This window comes from Platalea leucorodia (genome assembly GCF_965183815.1).
Source record: "Platalea leucorodia genome assembly, chromosome: 5".
Lineage (NCBI taxonomy): Eukaryota > Metazoa > Chordata > Aves > Pelecaniformes > Threskiornithidae > Platalea > Platalea leucorodia.
Window position 1 is genome coordinate 52,536,956 of NC_138827.1, and position 16,033 is coordinate 52,552,988.

The following is a 16,033-nucleotide window of genomic DNA, read 5'->3' on the forward strand; positions in this document are numbered from 1 at the left end:
CATCTCCTATGATTAACCCGTTCTCCTGTATTGATTGCCACCATTTGTTGTTGTAATACATTAATTGTTCTTCCACTTCTGCTTTGAGGGGACAGTGTCATGTGAGGGGTTTATTAAGGTTTTTCTTTCCGGGCTGTCCCACTAGCACTGGCCAGCACATGTTCCCACCAGTTACGTGGCTGCAAGAACTATTTCTCCAGAGGTTAGTTTGGGGCTTTATCTGCCCTGTTTTAAGCCTATGGTAGCTTTAATACCTTAATATTAGTCAAGCCTTTCTCTCTCGCTCTAATTAGGTGAATTCTGTGTTACACAGGATCTTCTGCACACCCTATCTCAGACTGGGAGCCATGCAGGAACTGGTGACTTTGGGATTACTGTCATGTAAACAACACTTTGTATGTCATTCCGCTTGGAGAAGGAAGGCTCTTCCTACCATCAAGAGACAGATTTCATATCGATACTCAGGTCCCTTAATCATAGAGATCCAGTTGCCAAAGATGTTGAGGACATGAGCTCCTCTTGGTTTCAGTGAGAACTGCTGAAAATCCATCCAGCTTTACTGGGAGGGACACACTTGGGTCAAAGGCACTGACAGTAGGCATCATCTGGGCCTGAAATGTTTCATCACATGATAATTGGGAAACCTAAAGCATTTCCACAGCATGTAATTTGCATACAGAGCAGAATTTATGATTTTTGGAAAAAAAAAAAAGGCTAGATTTGCCCCAGTATGGGCTGTTGGACTGAATTCTAGATAGCTGCTAGGCACTATCAAAAAACCTATCCCTGATACTTTGGCCAACTCAGTTTCGCTGTCAGCTATAGCCTCAGTCTCAGGAATTGGTGTTTTTCTGTACCAAAATAGGGGAAGCAAACAAAACTGCTGGATCTAGAACTATAGGTTCAGGGCACAGAAGAGTATGTCCTCAAACAGAGCTGCCACAGTTGTGTGGGTGCCACCATTTTCTGGGACCACTGTAAGGGTCATCATCTGGGTGTGGGAAGGGGGGAGGAGGAGATGGCGGGATGGGCTCTGCATGGCCTGAAAGACTGGTTAAACTATGGGTTTGTAGAAGAGTGAGGATATTGGGACACCTGATATTTTCCAAGATTCATAACTGTTCAGCGTGTTGTGAGCAGAGTCAGTGTCATTCAGGAATTTCTTGCTCTTCTCCCGTGTTCCTGGCATGGGAGCCTGGTATGAAACTCCCAAAGGGTTGAATGAGTTGCTGGAGTGCTTGGGAGATACCAGACACTGATGTAGGTCTAGGACCTATGACTGCTAGGTAAGTGTCCTGCATCCCATGAGCTTAGATATGTGCATAGGTGTGAACTGTAAGGTGGGAAGGGTCATTAAGTGTTCTTCAAAACCCTTGGCTGGGTATCATGTTGGACCCAGTGTGTTTAGCCTCATCTGGCAGGGTGTTGCAGTTTAGGGTTGATTTCTAGCAGTGATTTGTGCCCCTAGTCTGTTTGGGAGAGGAATGCAGCTGGAACAGGTTTCTCATCAGCAGATAAGTAAATATTGCAGTTAAGAAGAGGAATGCTTATTAGGAGAGTTAAATCTCAGTGGTATTTCTCCCTGCTTTTTCTCTTCAGTGCCTCATTGTGAACATCTGGATTAACCTTGGGCAAATCCACTGAGTGTGTTGCCTCGGTTTCCCCACATGTCAAAGTAGGATAATACTTAGCTATCTCACCAGGGCGTTTGTTACACTTAATTAATGTTGTAATGTGTCTTTGGTTCCTCTGATAAAATGTGCTGTGCGAATGCTAAGTTGTTTTTACTGATTGGATTGTTAATTAAATGTGCACATATAAATGATTTATTGGCATTAGAGAACTAAGACTTAATAATTTAAAATATTAACATCAAGGTGGTTGGGTCAATTTTAAGCCTGTATCGTTCAGCTATTTAGAGACTGAAACTAACGGCACTGGGAGAGGAAGGGAAGCAGGAGCTGGACCAGCTAATAGCTTATTTTGTGGTATTTCTATGTGGAGACTGATTTAATAACAGGATCTGAATGCCAGTGCCTGGCCCAGGGAGGCCACTGACAGCATCAGCGGTGCACTGAGCTTCATAGAGCACAGGAGATGTCACCTAGCAGGGATCCCTCTTGGGCCAACTTAGAAACCATTTGTCAGCCTTCGGAGGAGTGTGCTTCAGTTCAGCCCAGCAGCTGACGTGTGGTATTAGCTCTTGTGTACCAGGAAAAAGCATGAAAGAAAGGATATCTGGGGCATGTGTGTGTCTGCAAGGCTGCTGGCGTGGATCACCTTCTCCTGTTGCAAGCTCCTGGCCCAGCAGCAGTTTGTTCCCACAAAATAACATGGTGTTTCAGCATCTAACCATAAGGCCTCTGCCTCCTTATATTCTTCTATTCTCTGTTTTTTATCTAGTCAGATGTTTCTGAGGTGGATGTGGGAATGAGCTGTAGTTGACAGCCCAGGCAGGGACCAGCGGAACAGATGTGTCATCCTAGTGCAGTAATGGGTTCAGGGACCTAGAAGTACAGAGCTAAGAAGAGAAGGCCTGTGGGAGCAGATACAGCTGGTTGATTGGATACTGGGACCAGAGAGGAAGGTTAACCATCTGTCCTTTCTGAACCCAAGAAAGATGTGCACATTGGTGTTGGTGCTAGCATGTTGGAGGCAAAAGGGTTGGAAAGAAAACTGTTCTGTAAGCAGGATTTTCAAAGGTGGACTCACGAGGGGAGGGAGGAGGAGATGGGAAGATGTACACAGTGCTGTAGAAGAGGCAGTTGAAACTCAAGAACGGAGTGCTGAAAGTGGGCTTTTGATGAGAGATGTCATGCAAGGGACAATGATCTCACAAATACAAAAGCCCCAAAGGATGTGGGACAGATGGTGTGGGAAAGATGAAAGCGTTCTTGAACAAACTAGGGAATTGCTGATTCAGGTGTGAAGAAGATTTGAAAGAGAGAACTGAGCAACTGAGGAGAGTTGGATACAGTTGAGCTGGAAGAGAAGGCGGTGACTTGGGAAAAAGGAGAAGGAAGAAGAATAGAGAATGTAAGAGGGATGGGAGAAACGCATCATGAGTGTGAAAGAGGCATAAGAGAACCAACTAAATGTGAAGCAGGGCTTAAACAAGTTGGAGTTTGCCCTTCACAGTAAGGCAAGGAGTGTCTTGTAAATTAAAGAGAACCGAGGAGCTGGGAGGCACAGGAAAGCATGTCTTTTAGCATCTCTCAGGAGTTTCCCACCAGCATCTGTTCCTTCACGCTGCAGCAGCTGGGAGTGGTAGTCCTTGCTGTGCTTCAGGACTGGGCTGCGTAGCACTCGTGGTAGGCTGTGCTTATAGGGTGGAGTGCTTGTCTTATTCGGAGTAGCTTGGGCTGAAAAGGCTTTTCACATTCTACTGATTTCTGTTTACGGCTCCGATCCCTGATGGTTTGCTGTTGGTCTGCATAAAATCAAAATCTAAAACTGCCAGATTTAGGTCACATTTCTGAATACTCTTATGCAGATTGGTGGCTTTTTTTTTTTCAGATCACACGTGTTTTTTTTTTTCTGATGAGGGTTTGGAAGGGAGGCATAAGCGACAGCGATAGCAGTAGTAATGATAGCACCCCAGGGCTTGGTTTTGCCACATACAGCACTGATGGGCAGGGCAGCATGACCTTGGCTAGGGAGAGATTAAATTCATCACCTCCAGCATGATGTAATGACTGACTGCAACAAACAGTAGAAGAGAAAGGAGGAAAATGTATTGGTGGTAAGAATGCAGGTCTTGGACTGTGCAGTTGTCAAGCGACGTATGGCATTGCATTATGTAGAACTGCCAAACAAATATTTGGGAGCTTTAAGTATTAAGAGAATAGATGCTAAAAGCTGTTTTCACTAAACTAATGCCTAGCCATTTCCTGTGGTTTTGCAATATTGATGCTAATGTGTTGCGTGTTTATACGTTTTTTTTGTAGGCTTATTGCAAGCTATATTTATATACTGCTGCCGCTTTGTTCAAGGCCTTGAGGATATTGTTTATGGGGAGCGTCTGAAATCCCGGTATATACGACCATAAGAACAAGTAGCTGTAGAGACCTTGTTGCGGATAGATGGGCAGTGGAGCTCAATATTCCCACATATAGAGGAGGAGAAGACTTGCCCTTTAGGGAAGGAAGGTTAATGCCAACATAATTTGGTTTTAACATCTGTCTCCCTACCTTGCCTGATGGGGAGCGTGCAACAACTGTTAGAGGTGTGTTCTTCGCTTTGCAGTAGATGCAGAATAATAAGTGTTTGATGAGTTATTCTCATCTTGAATTCTAAATAAATTAGGCACTCATCAAAACCAGTTTTGTTTCAGAATGACTAAATTACAGAGGCAGTTGCCTATAATATATCAACAGTTCCTGGGGTGGCCTTTGCTGGCTGGCTCTCCTGCCTTTGCAGAGCTTTCTTTGCCCTCTTCCTATCAGTCTTGGCCTCCATTTCCGTCTTGAATTCAGAAGACAGCATAGAAACAACCAAATCGGTGCCTGTCTGTGTGCAGCACCATACACATGCATACTTCTATTTTCTTCTAGCCTGGTCTTCACTTGCCTTGTTGATCTTGTTTTCTTGAGAGCTACATGCTGAAAAGAAAGGTCATGCTAAGAAAAAGTGATTTCTCACTTGGCTGAGAGATAGCTTACTACTTATTTGAGTGTGTCATTGGAGCAAGCCTTGGGCTGCTTTCCTCTGAGCACCTGTGTGCTGTGAATACAGAGACCTGGGTATATATGATAGCAAATAAGCTTCCAGTTATACAGCATCTTCTTCTGCTGAGTTTGGTCTGAATAGGAGTAGAAAAATGCATTAAGTGTAAAATCCAAAAATGAGAAGACTGCTTCCTCGGGGTGCAGGAAAGAGAGATATATTCATGTATTGAGAGTCACAGTTAGAAAATACCAGATGTGGAAGTGTCAGAAAACTTGATAAAAGCATCCCTTGTACAGAGGTTAAAGTCTGGAATTGCAGAAAAACAAGGGGAGGGATTCAAAGACATGTTGAATTTCTACCTGTGCACGTTTCCTAGCGAGACGCGCTTCATCTTGTGCAGAAGCTGCAAACTCTGCGTGATGTAGGATGATGAAAACACTAATTTGTTTGAAAGCTTTTTTCCCTTTATAGTGTGTCCATGAATTCCTATGTGAGAAGAAACTATACGTGTGTGCATTATGATTGTAGGCAAGTCTTTCTATAGAAAGCGAGCCAAAGGAGTGCTGCCATCTGTAAATCTGTGGGTTAATGTGTTAAGAAAATATCTTTATTATGCTGTGCGGGTGTAATTGTGTAGCATTTATAAACTTAAAAACCCAAAAGATTCTGTATTTGCAACTGGATCTAAAAGGAAGCACAGATGAGACCTTTTTCAGATATATTGAGTTGTTGCTTTTTTTTTTGGGGCCCAGATAAGCCTAAGGAGGCTTTATCTCTGTGTGTACAAAGGAACTACCTTCAGAATGAGATAAAAATACAGTTTCTAAGGATTAAAAGACACCACAGTTTAGGCATGCGTGTTCTGTTCCAGGTTTAAAACCTAAGGAGTTGGGTGTTGCGGCTCCTGAAATGTCTTGGTATGACATCTTTTGTATGTAAGCCCTCGTTCTTTAAAGAAGCGCTCAGTTTAAAGGAGTAATTAATTTCTGCTTGGGCCCGATGTTCACAGTATAGATAATATTCCCTTAAAATTGTTCAGAAGGGATTAATGTTAGGTGAGTGTGAAAGGCACACAGGGAGATAGTGGGTTGTGCACTGCTCTTTAACCAACCCACCGTGCACCCCTTCATTGGTAATGATTGTAGCACAACAACAGAAAAAAAGAAAATAAAATTCTGCATGCAACTCATTGTCCTGCTGGGAGGAGATCTACTCTAGCAGTTTAGCTTTTAAAAACCTCTTGATTTTTGTACACTGGAGGTTCATAGTGTTTCCTAGGTTAGAATTTGTAATTTTCTTTCAAAAACAAAAGCTGACTTGAGTCATACAAGAAAATAACCGGATCCTGGGGGATTTAGAGTGAAAAGCCATTAGAATCTGCTAATTACAAGATGAAGAGCAGTCAAGCAGTGGTGGTCTGTTGGGGAACTGCTCTCATGCATCTTGATATATGAAAAAGCTTTGTCCGTGATGTCGATGGGAAAAGTTTTGGTGAAATATGTATTGCAGATTGTCTGCAGTTTCAGTCCTAAAAGCTAGCACCTGAGTAACAGTTGCCATCTTCAGTAAGGGCCGAGTAGCTTTACTTCAAGAATTGGCTTTCTGTACGAACAGCACTAGATTTAGTTCAACTATATACTTTTATTCTGCCTATGAATAACATAAGACAATGGCCATTAGAGTGCAAGCTTTCTCACCCAGTATATTTTCCCATTGTATCAACAACTTTGCTTAATTAAGCTCCAGTTCCTTTCAATAAGTGTTCAGGGTTACTTGGCAGTGAGTGAGTCTGCTTGAAAGAGAATTGCTGACGAACCAGCCATTCGTTACAAAAACGTCTGCTGGGGTGGGAAGGTGAGAAGTTGTTAATTTAAAATAAGATCTTTAAGAATCCTAACTGTGAATCTGTAGAACAAACCTAGCTGAAAACCCAGAAAGTTAACGCTTACCTCAGTGACGACTGCCCTGGAAGTTTGAGGCAAATATGCTTTATTTGTGCAGAAAAGGGGGGATAACGGAGGCACAAACTTCATGGCCTGTAATTATTTATAATACTGTGAAAGTCCCAAATAGGATTTCCAGTCCATCACGTGAACATGTGCACATACAATTTGAAGAGACACATCTTGCATCTTAATAATCCTCCTAACTTCTTCAACCCGTTGTGTTATTGCTGGTACCTGTAGAAAGTAGGGGAGTGTAAAAAGAAGAAATAAGTTCACATTGTACCATTCCTCCTTTAGCCAAACTTTCCTCCTTCCTCAGCGTGGGCCTTGAGGGAAACACAGTCAGCTAAGTTTATTTCAAGGTTTTGTCGGGCTAATAGCACAGAGAAGTGCTGCTGCATCTCTTATGTGTTGGCTTACGTGGTCAAAGCTGTAGTTGTTAGCTACCAACTACAGTTCCCAACCTTCAAGTACTCTGACTCTGTTGCTGGTAAGACTAGCTTTTGCAAAACTGCCACGTTTACAAACTATAAAAGTGTAGGTTATGTTCACACATAAATGTTCTTATTCACAGTTTCACTCCCAAGAGGGGGACCAAGATGTTTCAAAGTCAGTGTCCAGGCTCCTCCTCTTGTGTAGACCATGCTCCAGCTTTTCCTTCAGTGTGAGCTTCTGAATTTCACTGTGAGGATTGATACATGTGGGATAACAGAGGAGGAATGGTCTCACAGAGGATTATATTAAAAGAAAAAAAAAAAAAGTGCGAGTGATTTGTGCTCATCTTGCCTATTTTGAGCCCCTTTTGGAACAGGCTCTCTATTTTGTGTCAGGAAAAGAAGATGATAAAATACTCAGCTGTGATTTTGCACGAGCCTGCTGGTGAGAGGGGTGCTTAACTCCTGGAGCACTGAAGCTGCAGGTGGGTGTCCACAGTGGCTCTTTATTAGTGAAGAGGGATGACAGGAGCCTTGCAGTTGCTGGGAGGATGGGTTTACAGCTTAGCTAGAGGGTCTGTCCAGAGCTTTCACTTTCTCCGTAAAGTTGAGTCCGCTTGAATATTTTCAGTGTGCATCCCTCCAAGGAGATGTGTGTGCTGTTTTAACAGCTGTCCATCTGGGGTGACTTGCATTTAGTTCTGCCCCCTCCCCCCCAATGTTTTCATGCACAAAGATGTAAAGAAAGAGTGGAAGAGCTACAACCTCAGCTGTCTTTTACTCCTTATCGCACTGAAGCAGCTCCAACAATTTTCAGTTGTTTAGCTGAGTTTCCTCAAGCTTCGCGAAACATCCAGAGCATTTCTGATTCTCTTAATGCTGACTGCTCTTGCATGAATACTAGCAGTCAGCCTGACTTTCCTTCTCCTCCCTTCCTTCCCTGTACAATTTGCTTCCCCAGGGCCATCCAAATACAGGGCTCATCTAGGAGGAAAGGAAATCAGTGTGCTTCAAAATCCAGCTGTCATCGGGTGAATAATGCCTTCGAATGATGAATGTAGCAGGTATCTCATCTACTCAGGAAAGTCCTAAATTTGATTTTGTTTTTCTTTGCCATCAAGAATGTGCTGCAGAAATTTCTTCTTTTGGCATAATCAATGAAAGTCCCTTCAAATCCCAAGGGCAAACGCTCTTAAGTTCCTCTGGGTAGACCAGTAGTGTTCATCCAGTGCCACATCCAGAACAGGGATGTGTGAGGTTCAGGACAGAGGTGCTTCTGTCTGGTCTGTCTTTGCTCTCGGGACTGATTTACAACTTCATTTTGCATAATGCCTACCTCCGTGTGGATATGCGTCCAGTCTGTAGGCAATAACAAAGATTTGTGGTGGAGTCAAGTGCTTCTCAATGTCAAGGAACTGTCCTTCAGACTTCCCATAATAATGTCTCTGCAGTCAAGGAAAAAGTTGGCATGTGTGGAAGGCTGTTCATAAGTCTTAGCACAGGACTTCAGCCCTGGAGCATCTTAGAGCTGTTCTGGACCTGCACACTCTGCTAATCTTGATTGAGTCCTAAGATGTACCTAGATTTGTCAATTAATCTTTCTATATTCATGTGTAATGCCAAGAGACAAGACGATGCATACTTTTGACATCCCTAGAGTCTTGTTCTTTTCTGTTGACTTAACAGGACCAAAACTCTTAAGCTGTCTCCTGTCAATTTTATGCCTGTCCCTGGCTTGTTGAGGTGCCAGGTTATCTCGTTGCAGGGGACTCGAGTGCACTGCACCACGTCTCCACCGATCGCTCCTTATCTGCCTTGATGTGCAGAGGAGAGGTTGCCACATTTCATCAGGTTACACAGTCGGTGGCTTTCCACCAGAGTGCAGTAATACTTGAGATTAGCAGCCGCATGGAACAAAATGCTGTTGCTTGGCAGGCAGTAAACCCTTGTCTCTTGAATTTTGTTGTGTGTTCGTGTTTTTTCTTCAGTCTTGTTTTCACAAAGGCAGCTGGCAATTTCTGCCTTTCCTGTTAAGAAGGGCTACAGGTGCTAACCACCTATAGCAGGAGGTGCATGCATAGAAGTCATTTCAAAAATGGATTTCTTCAGAGCAGGACTATTCAGTCGGCGTGGATCTCCAACATACCCCCTGCCTCTGCTTTCAGAGCTTCTGGCTCCTGCAGACAACAAATTTGAGAGGGATGGGGAAGGCCAGGCTTTCAACCATCTTGCACTGCATAGAAACACTAAGTGATTATGGTAAAGTAGAACGTGCAGCCACAGTGGATGGTGATACCCTGTTTTTCACACACAAGCGATACAGATGCTCACAGTAGTGCGGTAGGGGAAACAGGTATTCTGCCAGTTAAGTGGGTCATGGTGGTTGTCTTCTGAGGACATGGTAACTCCATCAGATGTGTCCTGGCAAAAAGATTGGTTCAACATGCTCACAGCTGTTGCAAGTTACAAACCTACAGATCTAAGCAACTTCACGACTGGTTTAGGTGTTTAACGTGTTGAATACATTGGCTGTTTTATAGGCAACATGAAAGGAAGAGAATTGTTTCTTTAGAGGATTAAAAACAAGTTACTTAGCTGTGTTCCCGGGGAAGCAGTGCTAGAGTGCCTTAACAAGCAAGTTGCTGTTTGTTCGATGACAGATTTGGTGCTAATTTTGCTGCTGTCTGCTCCTGTTTGCGTCTCATGGTTGTGGGTGAAAGCAGCAGAGTGGTGATTAGCTCAGACCCTACTGAAAAAAAAAAAAGTGCCTTCTGAAGAACAAGGGAGTGAGAGTATATTACCCTCTGGCGTTTTTATTTTATTTAGCAGGTAAAACTGTTCATTGAACCAGAGTTCATTTACAGTGGTACCCCAGCAGACTGCAGCAGCAGGATGAATTACCAATCACTCACAGTGCAAACAGGAATCATTCAAAGCCTGGATCATCTGTACTCAAGAGTTCAAGTCTCTTGCACTGTGCACTAGATAGCTCCCAGTGTCTCTCCCTTCCCTACAATTCCTATCTGGCATCCCAGTACTTGTTTTAGTCCCCAAATCACATTTATATCTGCATTCCCCCGGTAGGTTTTGATTCCAATGCTGTTAACCAGAAGCTGAGCAGTTCACAGGATTAGATTCTTTTAACCACCAAATTAATGGAAATTGGAATATATGCTTCCTTTGAGGATGTACTTTCTTTTCAGGAGCTCTGACTTGGAAGATCATTGGTGAGATAATATCAGGAGTCTTAACTAGTCCCCTAATGATTGTACCAGGGTTGAACAGATCTATCTGTAAAAATTAGCCCAGTGGTCCACCACAAGGCTACTCTTACCTGATAAGTGGGGTTTTGGATTGAAAAGGATTTTTCTCCCTTTGCTTCGAAGCTGGTGGCTGTGCAAAGTCCTGAACCTCGTGGTGAGGCAGCGTGCAGCCCTGTTGGGGCTGGGTTGGGGCTGGCTTTCCGCTCCCTTTTGAGCGGGGCGTATTCTAGTTACTGAGTTTATTAAAAATGCATGTGTTAAGTGATGGGATAATTACAGCAAGTTTGTCTGGGGATGGATAGCAGCAGTGAGAGAGATCGAAAAATGTGTCTGAGAAAATATATCGTCTGTCCTTAGAGTTTGCGGTGGGCGGTTTGGCAGCATACGTTACAACTGCTGGCACAAGGACAGATACAGGACACCGGTCTGGGAGCAGTGGTTCAACCTTGGCATCTCCAGGGCTGTTGCCAGTGCCCCAGCACTTACATGCTTTAGGTTCATTGGCACCATATCGTTCCTTTGGATTTACCCCTGTCTGAACGACTTTGGTTTGGGAGGGTGCATCTGCACTTGCTGGTCACATCAGGAACGTGGTCTGAAGAGCAGAGGCTGTCTCCCCCAGTTTTTGCCTGGGGGTTGCCTGACTGATGCAGCAGACCATTAATTTGCAGACAACCAGTATATCTCCAAAGGCAACTCCATCAACTGGCAGCAGGTAAATAGATGCTGCCTTTCTGAATAAAGCAGGGCTGGAGCCCTCTCTATTTATCGTCCCTTCTAAAGTGGGTGTATCTGCTATTGCTCTCTAATCTCTTCTCTTTGTTTTACTTGTCTGAAACCTCTTGGCTGTGGGAGAGGTGGTGTGGCCTCAGAGATGGAGAGGTTTTGTTGTGGTGATTAGTCAGTTTAGTTAGGGCGCTGGAGACCTTTGTCCATATGCTGCCAAAAGATGAAAATGATTATTATTATTTGCCCACTTCACAGGGAGACTGTGAGGATTAATTCATGTTTGTAAATTGCTTTGGAGACTTAAAGCTCTGTACAAGCACTAAGGATTATTGCTTTCTAATTCTTTAAGGTAATATAACTTTTTATAAAGACTTTTAGCCTCAAAAGCATCTTGGAAATGGGAAGAGTTAAGTCCCTTTGAAATTAGATATACTTCTAATGTTTAAGATAAAAACAACTGCTGCTTCTCTGCTGCTTCTTCCAAAAAAGAGAAGAAGAAAAAAAAAAAAGCTATGGCAGATTGTGATAGTGCCTCTTCTTTTTTTCCAGGAGTCCAACGTGCTGATTGCTGCTAACAGTCAGGGTACAATTAAGGTAAGTTATTTCATGCATCTCCTTTTTTAAATGCTTGAATCTGTTGTTAGTAAAGACCAAGGTCAGAGAAACCATACAGCCAGGAGAAACCATTAGAGGGGGTCATCCCAACTGTAGAAGTTTGTAATTTAAATGATGTATTTGCCTCTGGCACATGGCAGAGCGAGCAGACAGCACACCGGCAATGAAACCCAGTTAAAGCAAGGTGTAGAAAAGCTGCTGGTGGCTGTCCAGCACCCGCCGTGCCTCTGCCGCTCCTTGGGGTCCTGGTAGCACAGAGTCTGGACAAGCATCTCCCCAGGCTCGTGCTGGTTCTTGTGGCAGCGGAGGCTGCCTGTTAACTCACCAGCGTTAACCAGAGCCCATCCTCTGGCTGCTGCTGCCGACATGGGGTGCAGCAGAGCTGAAAGCTGAGCTCCTGATGTGCAGCCGGCTGGAGCAATGTTTGAAATGAGCAGGGATGCTCCCTCACTTTGCTTATTCCTGGTGCCCAGGCTGGCTGTAACAAACAGCAGCTGCCAGCACAGGGTTTTGTGAAAGCAACAGCCTTCCCCATGCACTGAGAAGCCAGCGTTTTGCCAGGTTTTCAGCACTTGGATTAAAAGTCTTCCAGAGTGTCTGTTCAATGTATTTCTATCCATGAAATGTCAAGTACTGTGGAAAAGACTTTGTCTTTTTTTACGTGTCTATCAGACAGCCAAGCAAAGCCAGTACCCAAACCCAGGCTGGTGCTGATCCTCTGGAGAACCCCAGGTCTGATGCCATCCCAAATGGTACACAGCAGCATTGACCTCCACCATGCTTTTGAGACTTGGTGGTTAATGCCGCAAGCTTGTAGCCCAGAGCCCTGGCAGCTTTCTGTAGCTGCTGATAAAGGTTTACTTGCTGTTTGTGAAGTTACATGCTGGATTGTCACTCTCATGAAGCTGAGGTCCTCATCCTGATTTCCCCTTGCATCCCTGTGACAATAGCAGCTCTCTAGAGCCAGACCAGAGTTGCTGGTCTGAACAGTTCTGGAAAAATCACAAAGAAAGCAGGAATAAGGGGAGACCCAAGTGGCCTGTGTTTGACTGCATGTCAAGATTTTTGGGTTTTTTCCTCCTTTTTAGGCCACAAGTGGCCCGGTTACTCCTACTCTTGCAGCATGTGATGCTGTAGCCTCTCATTTGTAAGCAATTTATTTAGCAGGCTGTGGAATTGGTTGCTCATTACTTTGGTCACTTCTTTCTTAGTAAAATGGGCAAAATGCACAGATACTTCTGATATCTTGAAGTGAATCCAGCAGCAACAGGAGAGTGATTAGAAAGGAGGGGTTTTGCTCATGCACTTTGCTTGTTAATGAGAGAAGGTAGACAGAGAAATGTGCAAACAACCAGGGCTGTCAGAACTCTGGTATTTCCATTTGCCTTTGGCAGCACGCAGCAGGAAGGTGGGATGGTCTGGGAAAGGACTGGGTTTGCACAAACCCACTCCAACCTGGGGGCAGATGCCATGCTATCCAGCACCCATGGGCTAAAGCTTTTGAGCTTTCCCCAGTAAAACCACTCTGGGTTAATACAGGCTGTGCAAATCACTCTGCAGGTGACAGCCCTCATAGTTACTTTTCTTCTGCCATCTCTAGACCATGCCTTCAGAGGCTGCTGCACCATCTTAGCGTGGACAAGGGAAATGTGAGCACAGAGGGCTGAGAGGACAAAATCTCTGATCTCCATTGCAAGATTTCCAAGAGCTGGTTGATTGGGATGAGTGGAAATGAGACAACTGTGGATGGTTTTGCTTCATGCCATAATTTTTCCTAGCACAAGCAGACATCAAAATCGGGATCCTTGCCAAGTGCTTATCCCATTTGTGTGATATTATTGCATGCTGGTGAATAAAGGGTAAGGGGTGGAGACGGAAGGGTCAGTCCTGTCCTAGTGATCTATATGCTGATGTAGGAGATAATGAATGTCATAAATTGGTATTCTAAATGTCTTTGTCTTCCCTACTAATCAGGTACTGGAGCTGGTATGAAGGGTTTTCTCTTGAGGCATGAGGTACTTGGTGCTGCTGATATGCTACAGTATTCATCTGGGATCCTCAGCAGGACAAGAAAATGAAATCACCTTGATGTTCCTCCCCAAAACCATCATGTTTGGGTTTTTTTCCATTATGGACTTTCTAGGACGTTTTGAGACACTGGAAACACCAGTGAACTGTCTGCCATCAACATTAACTCCACAGACTTTGCTGCTGCTGGTGGTGGTGGTATGGTTGTCTAATTTTTATGATAGGAAAACAAATTCTTTTAAATAAAAACAAAAAGGAATAATAAAATTTATTGAGCCACAAGCTGAAGCTGGAAGATTCTCTCTTGTTGCATATGGGAACAGATTTACTTGGGAAGGGAGCTTACAGGACCACACAGGGCTGTCCTCAGTTGCACATCTCCAGTTACTTTCATCTGGACTGTTCCTTCATCCCCACTGGAAAAAGAAAGTCTCTAAGCCTTACCTGGACATGCAAGTGATCTGCTTTGAGATCCCATATGGTTCAGTTGTTCCTTTGATTTTTTTTTTTTTTTTTTAGATGCATTAAATGTTGAGAAATGTCACCCAGGTTGACACCTCTGGAGAGTGAAGTCCTCTGGTCATCAAGAAGAGAAGGGCAGCTTCCCCTTCCTCCTCTCCTTATGCCCATGCCTCAACCCAAAGGGGCAGCTCTAAAGGAGAGGAGTAAGTTGTCCTTCCGTCCATGCGAACCTGGGCCTCTTTGCTGCCTGCCACCAGCAACGTGCTGAGATAAGGTGACCTGCAGTTGCCTGGGACCTGGACTGACCTCACCAAGACATTGTGGGATAATGATCTCCCCCTACATTGACCTGGCTGCATTTGACTATCTCAGCTAGAGGAGGAAGCTTCTAGATCCAGTTACCAAAGCCCTGCACCACTTAATCGCCCATGTGGTCTGGTTGCGTTTGCCCCTCTCTGCACATCATGGAAGCCAAGCATTTTGAATGTTGTAATAAGAGAGGGGATGGAGTTGGTTTGTAATGTGTTTCAGAGCCATGATATAAGTAGCCTTATTTTTAATGGTCATGCATACACTTAATTGTACATACGGAGGGGGAATAAACCATGATGCTAAGAGTCGTTGTTGCTTGGTTGGCAGGATACTGGGAGGGATAAGAAGGTGCAGACGGTCTTCACAAGTAGCAGTCATGCTGAGCTCTCAGGATTGCTGCCAGGACTTGTTAAGCTTGAAAGTGGAATTGGTGGGTGTAGCATCTTTTCCTAGCTGTGGGTGGCAAAGGTGCAATGTATACAGTGATACCTGTGGGAAGCATTTCAGTTTGCAAACAATCTCTCTGCGTTCATTCATTACAGTACACGTTTCCCTCACACCTCTGAGGCTGAGATTGCCGTAGGGACTTCACTCTCCACGTCAGCAAAGCAAGGCTCTGCTGCAGTCTTGGGCCACTCATCAAGGAGCTGTAACTGATGGTGGCATGTGAAAGGTGTCTTACGTCTTCCAGGTGTTGAAAGCCTGATTCTGATGTCACCAGAAGGGTTGTGAGGTCTTTTGACATCCTTTTGGTCACAGGACAGAAAAGAAAAACAAGGATGCTCTTGAGGGTATGAACAAAGGAGCAGGGATGAAGCCTTACAGCAGAGTGAGGGCAGATCCTGTCCTGATTCAACATTGGTGCCTGTTTCCAGCAGGGCCACAGGGGACTTAAATGCTCCTTCAACCAACAGCTGTAGCTCTCAGCTAGAAGGGTGTGGGACACACTGAAATTGCTGTTGGCCTCTGGAGAGTCTTGTCCAGTGGGGAGAAACATGATGCTTAGCTCCAAGAGAGGTGTGGATGGCCCACAGATGCTGTGTGCTGGTTTTCTTCTATGGTTTCTGGCTTGCCAGTGGGGAGTGAGAGCAGCAAGAGAAGGAAGGGAGAGAGAAGAGAGCACATTAGCACGTGTCCTGCTCCGAGGTGCTATCTCCAGGTCTCCATCGTGTGAGTCGCCTGAGTCACTGTGGCGGCAGAAGGAAACAAAATTGGTTCCTTCTGTCTAATAGCAGCTGTCTGATGCATCCTGCTGAGCACTAGCTTGATTTCCATTTTGCTGCATTATAAGAGAATTTGGTGCTGGGTGACTGCTGGGCTGTGCAGAGCATCCTTGCTAGCCAGCCACCTCCAAAGGCAGAGGCAGCGTGAGGAGTGACGGCCATCACTCTTGCTGCTTCCCCTGGTTCAGGTGTGGGTTTCCCTCAGCCTCTGGCTTGTTTATCGATGCCTACTAATTTATTTTGCAAGCTGCTGCTGCTGTTGTACCCCTGTTCTGTGCTCTGCAGCCGCTGCTTGGCAGGTGACCTCATTCCTTCTCTCCCCCCACTTGAAGGTCCTCTGTGTTTTAAATTGA

At 44.6% G+C, this 16,033-nt stretch overlaps 1 protein-coding gene across 3 annotated transcripts in view; it reads left to right on the top strand.

Moving 5' to 3' along the window:
• Positions 1-14,736, top strand: part of COP1 (COP1 E3 ubiquitin ligase) — a 132,592-nt gene extending 117,856 nt beyond the window's left edge. The window contains exons 19-21 of one of the 3 annotated variants that reach the window (XR_014228161.1): positions 11,590-11,634; positions 13,630-13,881; positions 14,203-14,736. Coding sequence is in view for 2 of the 3 variants with exons in the window: in XM_082311800.1 (XP_082167926.1) it covers positions 11,590-11,634; positions 13,256-13,288 (78 nt within the window). In the remaining variant the exon portion in view is untranslated. Of the gene's footprint in view, positions 1-11,589; positions 11,635-13,255; positions 13,378-13,629 lie in introns of those variants that run through there. The other 2 variants (XM_082311800.1, XM_082311801.1) reach the window with 2 other exon arrangements.
• The last annotated feature ends 1,297 nt before the right edge of the window (positions 14,737-16,033 follow it).